This window comes from Lolium perenne, chromosome 6, assembly GCF_019359855.2.
Source record: "Lolium perenne isolate Kyuss_39 chromosome 6, Kyuss_2.0, whole genome shotgun sequence".
Lineage (NCBI taxonomy): Eukaryota > Viridiplantae > Streptophyta > Magnoliopsida > Poales > Poaceae > Lolium > Lolium perenne.
In genome coordinates, this window is record NC_067249.2 from 144,396,655 (window position 1) to 144,407,054 (window position 10,400).

At 45.4% G+C, this 10,400-nt stretch overlaps 1 protein-coding gene across 1 annotated transcript; it reads left to right on the forward strand.

The window, feature by feature from the left end:
* The first annotated feature begins 6,997 nt into the window (after positions 1-6,997).
* Positions 6,998-9,453, forward strand: LOC127307346 (uncharacterized). The gene is made up of 3 exons (XM_051338082.2): positions 6,998-7,165; positions 7,478-7,568; positions 9,123-9,453. The coding sequence occupies exons 1-3, from the start codon at positions 7,090-7,092 to the stop codon at positions 9,259-9,261; spliced, it is 306 nt and encodes a 101-aa protein (XP_051194042.1). The 5' UTR covers positions 6,998-7,089; the 3' UTR covers positions 9,262-9,453.
* Positions 9,454-10,400: the final 947 nt, after the last annotated feature.

A 10,400-nucleotide genomic window follows, 5' to 3' on the forward strand; every position in this document is an offset into this window, starting at 1 on the left:
TCGGAGACCACTGGCAGCAGGTGGCCGCAATCGACCACACAGCGCATGCGGCCGGTGACGACCAAGCATGACTCGTGAAGAGATCGTAACATCATGGAAGTATGGAAACTTTTTTTTTAACAAGGAGTGCCCCGCCTGGAAGGTTCTCATTAAAACCAAACGGTGAAGGTACACGTTATTACAAAGGATCCCATAAGATCAGGAAAAATATATAGGTCCCCAGTATTTGCAGAAAAGACCTTACTAAAAAATGAAAAAAAGCAATCCGATCCTTCTTTTGCTCCACCGCCGAGCCGGAGGTCAGCGACGCCGCCGTCATGCGCAGAGGCGGGGACGGAGCCACTTGCTTCTATGCAGACGGAGTATGCGGTTGCAGACCTCCAGAGGGGCCTCACAAAGGAGGTTGAGTGTTCGCCGGAGCCCTTCGCCGGCTGTTGGATAGGCCATGGTTTGGCCTTGGATGTCGGACCGAGGTGATGCTCAAGAAAATAGCTTCCCAACTCCATTGTTGGATGGCACTTCGGCTCACCCAATCTACTCCTCCATCCTTCACCACCTCAGCGCATGATGGAGGGCTAAAACTGGAGGAAAAGAAGCACCTTGCAGCAGAGGATTCTTCAGCAACGCCGACGATGCAAAGCTGCCCGCCTTCAGACTCACCATTCCTGCCACGGATAGGAGGACGCAGGCGGAGAAGATAGGCTTGAAGAAGAACCCGAAGAAATCACTTATTTAAGAAGACCTCAACTGGAGGCCAGAGACCACCGCTGAACGCCAGGATCACCCAGGGACTGCTTCGCCTCTCCTAGTCTCCTCGCCACCACGGCTGGCCAGAGGTGCCGAAGGTCCTGGATTTTTGGCGCCCCACCATCCCTCCTCCTAGCCACCTCGGCCGGCCAGGAAGAACAGAGGAGCTCCATACCCAAACGCCAGAAGGTGGCCGGCAGCCACATCATTATTCAGGGAGACGGTGATTCCCGTCAGCCTCTCTAGCTCCTTCCATCGGAGCAAGCAGAGAAGAGAGAAGGATCCTAGAGCAGCTGAGTTCTGGGCGCCGAGATCTGCTGCTCGCCTCCAACTACCGGGCAAAAAGCCCACTACTAGCACATGGCCAAAACTACTAGCTACCCTAACTATTCCGGCGCCCCCATCTCCATCTTCGGCCAGCAGCACCGCCGGATCGGAGTCGGGGGCGGCCCGGCAAGGAGAGTGTGTCTACCAAAGGGAGAGAGCGAAAGCGGTGGGAGGGGAGGGGAAAGTGAGCGCTAGAAGTATGGAACCTCACATTTTATCCGCATGCTGCAGCTAATTAGAACTAGTACTTTGTGCATATGACAATATTCCAGCCAGTCGCCATCGTAATTTTTTTTTGATAAAGGGAATATATTAATATCAAGAAGATACCAATTACACCCAGCCTCTGCAACAACGCACCACCCTAATGGCACTACGGATGCACACAGCCAAAAAAAGGAAAAGAAAACTAAGAAACAAAAGCCCCGCTATAGCATCTCGGGCCTAACAACAGCAGTACATCCACCGCCAAGACAACACCTGAATTACAGACTCTTCAAAAAACGACGCCTCCAAGAAGGGAACAGTGCTCAAACACCATCGTCGCCCGATCAAAGATCTTAGGTTTTCACCCTGAAGATAGTCCCCGCTCTCAAAACAATGCCTCCACCAAGGCCATTGCTAGGCACAACCAGTTAAGGCCAGACCTTGGGTTTTCACCCAGAAAGGTAGGACTCTGCGCTTCACTTGTGTTGTCGCCCCCACTTTCATACCGCTGATGTGAAGCCCGGAACACCATGCCAGTCTCTCAATAGCGTGGAGACTTGAAACTCCCTTAGCTAGTCCTCCCCTCCGGCCTTCATGAAATTCTCTTCTTCCGACGTTCATCATGGATCCATAGTCACTTGATGTCAACACAGAAAAAGAGCTTCACGCTGCTCCCTCCAGAACCAATCGGTCGGAATAAAAGCATGGGTGCGCACGACCGAATACCTCCGATCCAGGAAACTCTAGGCAAAGCACTGTTACATTCGCCGACGGAGCCTTCCGGAACTCAACCCTCCGGCCAGATCACGAGTCCAGGCCTCCGGTAGGTCCTCCTCTTCACGCAAGAGAGGCCCTAGGACCGCCGCCTTTTATTCAGCAAGACATGAGATCCCAAGATCCACCATATCTTGCTGGCCATCTCCGGCTGAAGGAGGAGGAGGCCGCCGCCAAGATCGGGGCCGCCGCCCCGACGCCCAAGTGATGCGGGCAGAGCCGCAGACCATCGATGCAACCCGCGATGGAACCATGGTGCAGGAGCTCGGGGCCCTCCAGACCCATGTGGGTCCAGATCGAGCCCAACCACCCCACCGCCATCTGCCAACCGCCAGTCGCCGCACCTCTGGCCGCCGTTGCCACGCACCACCACCGCAAGGCCCGAGATCGAGCACCGCCATCGCCGAGCCCTGTCGCGACCAGCAGGAGCCCCGCCGCCGCCACACCGCGCGAGCTTTGCCCGGCAGCGCCTTCGGCGGCGGCGGAGGGAAGGGAGGGCGGAGGGGAGGGGTACTCGGAGCGGCGGCAGGGTGGAGCCCCGGTGCGGCGCATCGCCGCCGCACGGGGGGACGGGGAAGGGGTTAGCACTAGTAGCCCTCTCAAAGAGATGCATGCACTAGTCGCCATCGTAATGAGGCCTTGGGATCTTCGTTCCAACACGGCAACCGCTGCAATATTGTTGTGTGGCCGCCGCCGGGAGGGGATGGCATGATCTGCATGATCTTGTTTTTCTGAACTATAAACAACAACGTCGGGAGGGGATTATCGTAAAGTTCTATGACTTGGGTGTCCAGGCGGGCGTGTAACTGTAAATTAGCCACTGCTGTTATGGTGTGCGTGCGATTTCCATCCGAGTGTCTAGAATGGGCGGATACATGGATACACGAAAGCGGTCGGATTCATAGGATATGTTGCCCACATGTACTCACGCGCACACTCACATGCTTGTTTTTTCCTTGGTTTTAGTGTGTTTTGTCAAATTTTTTGTAAAATTCAAAAAAAAAAAAGCGCATTGAGCAAACGAGTTCTCTCAACAATTTGAGTTTTGATCGACGGTGGTTGATAACGGTTAGATCATTGTCACGACTCACGTGACAACTCTTGGATGTTTTCACTTCATAGAACGTCCGCTCCTCGTGTCCAAAATATTTGCCACTGATTGTGAATCATCTCCTTTGTTTTTCTGATTTGTCAAATGCATAGACAATGTTTCGACGCATTTGCTAGAAACAAAAGAAGACACACAACACAGAGCGGAGAGGGAGTAACAAACTTGTTTTCTGATGTCAAATGCATGTCTAGTCAGGCACAGTATTATTTTCGTGAGTTGTACGCGCGTACTCGGTTTATAGTGGGCCACCCTAGCTAGCGGTCGAGCGCTGCCTTTGATCCCAGCGATCGTTTTTGTCGTTACCGAAAATGGAAATCCGGGCGATTCCACTGTTTCCATTTCTGGCTGAACGTGAGGCGGAGCAAAATTTAGCAATGGTAAATGTGAAGAGTTATCAACCCGAAAAAAAATTTAATTTATAATATTTTAGAAACATTTTTAGCTCTCAAATTTATCAACCCCTCCGCCCGGTATTTATCAACGGTAAATGTGAAAACTTATCGATCCGAAAAGTTAATGTAATTTAGAATATATTGGGAACATTTTTAGCTCACAATTTATCAACCGCTATGCATATTATTTATCAAAGGTAAATGTGAAAACTTATCTACCCGAAAACCTAATTTTATTTAGAATATTTTTGGGAATATTTTTATCTTATAATTTATCAAACCCTCTATTCGTTATTTAGCAATGGAAAATGTGAAGAGTTATCAACCCGAAATGTTAATTTTATTTAGAATATTTTAGAAACATATTAGCTCACAATTTATCAACCCCTCTGCCCATTACTTATCAATGCTAAATGTGAAAAATTACCTACCCAAAATCTAATTAAGTTGAAAGTGATATTTATTTGAGTTGCAAGTGTACTTATTTGAGTTGCAAGTGGTAATTCATTTGAGTTGCAAGTAGTTCTCCCACCCGTTATTTTTTCCCTCTTAAAAACCACTAGCCCAATAAAGGGAATTAAAAAAATAGTCCAAATAACATGAATTATTTATACAAAAGTAACAACAATATGAAAAAAAGAAATAGTGATACATAATTGTACAAAGGGAATTGAAAAAAATTGCATAGCTAGGTTAAATTTGGAATATATTTACGCAATCAAAAAATAACTGATACAAATGAAAAATCAGAAAAGGGAATTCACGAAAAAAAAAGTTCATAATTTTACATTTATAACATGTACATTCGATAGTACAAAAAACGTCTGTCTCTGTTTTTGACAAGAAATGCTAGTGGCTCATATGGTTAGCCCAGGCGTGCGTGGGGGCAGAGGTTGCCGGTTCGATTCTCCACGGACCATTAAATTTTTACCGGCGCGGGCGCGAGACGAGGCGGGTCGAATACGACAAAATCTGATAGGCGGCGGCGGATTTCGCGTCACAAAAAAGACAGACCAACGAGTGTGCGCTTCGCGCGGAATGTGATCGCTCGCGCGGTCGATCGCGCTAAAGGGTCGTAGCCAGCCCACAGGATTACAGTACCCTGTCGGCCTAACTGAAAACAGCAGCCGGAAAACCGCAATCCAACTTGGCTGCGTCCAAGTCGCCGTCGCCAGTCGTCCTCCGCCGCGCATTCCCGCCCGCTCGGCTCGCCAGCCCCAGATGGACCCGCGAGGAGGCACGTACTCTCGCATACCTTGGCGAAGTTTGACCTCGCAGCCGGCGTCCAGTCCAACGTGCCGTTTTAAGCCGTCGGTATGCTCACTTGGAACCTTCTGTTTGTAAGAGCATCTCCACTCATGCCCCCGGTAGCCCCCAGGGCATCTTTTTTTCATCCGAACAGACGAAACTGGCCCAGTCACGCCTCCAGCTTCTCGTTTTCGTCCGGATTTGGGCCTAAATCCGTCCGGAGTCCCCCAGGCCATCATCGGTTTTCCGGGGTGCTGTCGGAGACTCCGGATGGAGCAAATTCCGCGATTTGGCCCGCGTGTCAGTGAAGATTTCGCGCTCTGGCCCGCGCAAATTCACGGAGACGGTTGGAAAATCGTTGCTCCCCATACCAAAAATAGATCCAATCCGGACGAATTTTCATCCGGATTATGGCCTGGGGGCCTCCAACGGCCGGGGATGCTCTAACTTCTCGCGTAACTGCCCTTCGCTGTGTGATGAGTTACAACTAGAGGAATTTGTTTCTTCTCTAAAGGCGGAAGAGGTGATTATGCTTTTTTTTTACGAATTAAACTCTAGCTGAAGAGAAGTATCGAACAATAAAATAATCTAACAAGGATGAAAATTATAACGAAATTATTGAGGAAATTGAAACATATAGACGAGACACATGCTTTGGCTATGGAAGACTTTGTGGCCTGACTTCAAGATTAACAAAATCACGATCGATGGAAACATCGATCGACTTTTCATTTTTAGAGTATAACAAAATCACGATCGATGGAAAAATGATATCAACTCGGGGATTTTGATTCCTAGGTAGTGGACTAGTAGAACTAGTAGTGTAACTACCTTCGTTAACCACCCAACATACATACGATTGGTTATGTGTATTCTTTTTCTACTAGGCTGGTGAAATCAAAATTTTAACTCTTTTGTAATTTTCATTTTGTAGATTAACAGAGAGACCATCCACGGTTCCATTGATTGAATCGACCGAAATCCGCGCGACAACACATGTCTTGGTTCAAAACAACACGCATGTATGTATGTAGAAAAACGAAAGATCAAAGCGCACTAAAGAAAGACTAGTAACAAAGCCCATGGTGCATACACCGGCTATCATAACAGAACAGCAAAAACTTTTTAAGATCCAAACTTGAAGATCAAACAGGGGCGAGACGAAAGCAGCAATCTCCAAAGTAGATGTGGGGGTATTCCAAGTCCCTAGTATTGATGGCTTCTTAGCACTTCTACTCCCTCCATACCAAGATAAGCTGCTCAAGTTTTTTTTAGATACATATGTATTTACACACCAAACATAATTGTATCTAGACAAACTTGAGCAGCTTTTTTTTTGGGGGGATGGAGGGAGTACAATTCTCCTCTTTAGGTGTAAATCATGTGTGCAATTGAAATTACTTTTTTTGGGAGTGTTTAATACCAAACCATACTTTTAGCAACTTATGGATTTGATTGGAAATTTTATTTGGAAAAAATCTACAAAATTAATAAATATCTTTAAAGTTCAGGTTCACTTCAGCTTTGACACCCTCCTTCAATCTTAATTTGTAGGGGTTCAGTTCTTCGACCTTTTAAATATCTTTGAAGACCAGAGTCACAAAAGTACTTCAAAGGGTTGATATCATATCTAGGTGGCTAGTGCATATCGATATTTTAGTACGGTTATGGGAAAGGAGAGCGCCATCAGCTCGAGAAGTAATGATCTCAAGGAAATACATGATGGGACCTAGAACTTTCATGTTGGCAAAGTAGAAAGACTGGCATGAATATCGAGAGACATCAAAGAAAAGCGAAACATGGAGAAAAGATGGCATGTATGCCAGGCAACGATCATACACCACAATTGTTTCATGGATATGATGACCATAGTGCATTGGTGCTTTCCTAAGAAGAAAAATATCCAATATCTAATATGTGCTCTATACAGATGGGATACAGAAGGAGAAAGAAAATAATACAGCTAGAGCATGACAAGTTGAGCCAGATAACACGGACCGTTCTTTCTTTCTTCGGTCACAAGAAAAGCGAACATGGGCTTGAAGCAGAAGACAAACGTGAAACCGCAACGGCTCATGGGAACGGAATCCGACCACGTGTGGATACTAAACGAAATTCGAACTCTATCAGGGGCCAAAAGCACAAACAAGCACGCTATATAATCAGGGGCGGACAATCTCCCCAAATTACAACGACAGAAACAGCTCGGAAATATACAGAGGAAAACGCAAGCCGCTAAAACTTCAAAAGTTCGAAGAGGGGGAGCAGAAGGCGGCGAAGCAAATGGCGGAGGCCCCGACCCCGAGCAAAATCGAATCCGCGCGGAAGTGGATCGTCGATCACAAGCTCCGAGCCGTAGGTAACGACCTGGTACCTTTTCCCGCGGATTCGATTTCCTCTGCTTGGATCTAGGTGTTTTGTGCTGGCATCTGATGTACTATCCATGTTACGAAGCGTCAGACAAATCCCTGCAACTAATCGGAGATTATCACAAGTTATGCCGTAGTATAATTTATCCGGTTTTATCTCGCGATTCTATGTCGACTGTTTTGTTTTCTGCCTCCATTGGGGGTTTTCTTGCCCTTCCCCCAATTGCGCAGGTATTGATTTCCGCCCTAATAGTCTGCAGTATGTTCTGATTTGTCATTCTATTTTTGTATTGCGAGGGTAGGTTCCCTGTGGCTGACTGGTATCGGCAGCTCGATAGCCTATAACTGGTCGAGGCCCAATATGAAGACCAGCGTCAAGCTCATCCACGCAAGGTTTGCACATTTCTCATAGAACCGCAGTCCCTTTTCATTAATGCCCTTTTCTTAACTACAGATTAGCTGGTCATGTCATCACAATACCACAATGAAAAATTGTTCGAAAGACTATCATTCGGAAGATTCATGCCGCAATAAAAGATTATTTTTGTGCATAATAATTTAGAGTAGAAAGATTGATTACTGAAATCATCGCATTTCAAATGCTGATATTCTTTTCTATGTATAGGGGTTTTCCATGTAAATCCGTTTAGGGTCTATCGACATTCTGGGAGCACCCAAGCAATTCATTATGTGTACTTAAACAAATAAACAAGTGCTCAGCACCCTTCATTTGTGTTGTATTATTGGTTAAGTACATACATTTTAGTTTTTAGGCCTGAAGGTGAAAATACACTTTGGTAGTGTGAACAATCATTGTTTGGCTTGGTTTATGTCCTTGGAAAATTTAGGTAGTAGCTGGTATGCTGGTTGTGCTGGTAGGGTAAGCTTCATGAAGTAGTTTAGGTGATCTCTTAATTCTAGGATTTCTGAGGCTTGAAAGCTGGTTGTTGACTAAGAAAAAAAATATTTACTCACCATGGAAGGCTGCACCACGTCCTTACCAGTTGAATGCATTGTCTTGTTCCATATGAACTTATGAAGATAGAATGATACTACATTTTAAAATGGACCATTTTTCCAGTGTAGACAAGTCAAAGCAGTCCTTGCCCTCTCCGGCATGTTGTCCACTGCTTAATTTTCTGTGCTTGGTTTGTATCCCCTTTATGCTCTGACGGATAGTTGCCAAAATATGTACACGCTTACTAGACTTGGCACATGTTCTTTGGGACATTACTAATTTTTTGTAAATCCTAGATACCAATTTTGTGCTTCCAGTTTTGATATGTATAATGGCGGTTGTAACTACTGGCTCGGTGACATGAATCAAGCAAAAAACACAGTAAACACAGAGGTTGAGTAAACATATGAAAAAATGGGCTTTCACAAGTTTTCTTCGCAAGTCTACTGAACTCAGATGACAAGGTCAGAGAATTATAGGTTACTTAGTTTCTAAACTGGAACCACAAACACATTCACACCTTGTTGAAGTCTCCTGATCCACAGGAATGCGACATAAGTTCTTTATGCAACCAATATGGAAGTGTCTGGCCACTTCTAACTATTATCCGAATGGTGGTGTAGTTGATTATACTTTGTTTTGTATGATCTGACTTTTATTCAGCTAAATGATTCTGTTTACCTTATTCCCACATGTGCCTATTGCCTATTAACTGAAATATTTAATCCTTATTTCCTAATTTTGGTTTTTCAGTTTTGTTCTTTTGTTTTGTATATGTATGGCATCATACATGTGCTTTACCTTCTTAATCAAAGATTGTGTACACATAGCATCGGGCACACTGATAATCTTTGCCTTTCCATGTACCATGTGGACATAGTAGTAACTTGCATAGGTTTGAGTGGATTCCATATGACTTACCTACACTCTTTTTTCTCATGTCATAATTGAAATTTCAGTCATATCTGAAAAACTATTTGATCATGCAGGATGCATGCGCAGGCTCTTACGCTGGCTGCCATAGCTTGTTCTGGATTAGTAGAGTACTATGATAAAGAGTATGGCTCTTCTGGACCGAAGGTGGATCGATACACAAGACAATATGTCGCACACTCGCATAAAGATTAAAGATCTTCATGCTACATGTTGGTTACTTTGATTAGTTTTAGGTTCTTTTGTGGGCGACATGAATCTGTTCTCTCGAGCTGCCATTACTACAGAACGAAATGATACTTGCCATGATTTTCCTGAGCAATGAGGGCATAATACAGATATGGTCTGCATAACTTGAACCACAAAATGCAGCATGCAACTTACTTTGTTCGCAATCTTGGGGTTATTATTATTACCATTCTTTTTCTGGTAATATAAGTTTGATGTTGCACTGAATTATCTGAGATCGTGTGTTGTATAACTCATGTTCGTCATTCTTGTGTGCGTCTAGTTCTCTTTGCCTAATCGCTGGTGAGTAGTGACCAACGAAGATCAAAATGGCTGTAATGATGTTGATAGCAGCCACAGCTTTGACATCGAGGGAGCAGGCATAAAACAAAATGATTTTGGATCTACTAGAGGTCCAGAACAACCTTCTCAGGAAGCGCGAGACTTGAACTTTTATGTACTATAAATTCAGAAATTCTTGCACTCAAGTTATATCTCCACTTGGCACTTGCTGCATGTAAACAAAATGAAATTGCCTTAAAAAGTGAAATATGTTTGTGAAAACCTTTCAAGAAGACATCTTTTAGCTAATAAATCACAACTTCAAATACTCCCTCGGTCCGGGAAAGAGCGTCGGACGTGTAGTACAATCTCATTTTTGCAAAATAGTCCCTGAAACTATGAAAACCTCCGCTTCCCTCCGCCGTCCGCCATCCACCACCCGTCGTGCAGGGCGAGCTCGCCCTAACCTGGTCCTGCTCCGCCGCGTGGGTCGCCCTTTTCCGGCCGAGGAAGGACTCGAGCAAGGTGGCGCAGGGCTAGCACTGGCTGCAGGGGTCTCCCCCCGCCGCCTGTTCCTATTCTACGACGCCGCCGGAGCTCCGGAGCTCTTCTGCGGTGAGCTCCCACTCTTTTCCTCCGCCCATACGTGCGCCTCAATCAACTCTCCCTCTCTCTCTCTCTCTCTGCCTGGGCTCGAACAATACCAATTCGCAGACTCGCAGTGTTCAATGCATCTTGCTGAATGTGAGAAGAACCATCTGCGGTAGTTTTTTTTGCGAGGAAAAAGAGATTTTATTGATTATGTAGGGATATTACAGTCAGCC

What these genes read in the sequence shown, in the direction of transcription:
- LOC127307346 (XM_051338082.2), top strand. Translation starts at nt 7,090, where the DNA reads ATGGCGGAGGCCCCGACCCCGAGCAAAATCGAATCCGCGCGGAAGTGG. An exon ending in TCACAAGCTCCGAGCCGTAG is followed by an intron (nt 7,166 to 7,477) that starts GTAACGACCTGG and finishes TTGCGAGGGTAG; the next exon opens with GTTCCCTGTGGCTGACTGGT. An exon ending in GTCAAGCTCATCCACGCAAG is followed by an intron (nt 7,569 to 9,122) that starts GTTTGCACATTT and finishes TTGATCATGCAG; the next exon opens with GATGCATGCGCAGGCTCTTA.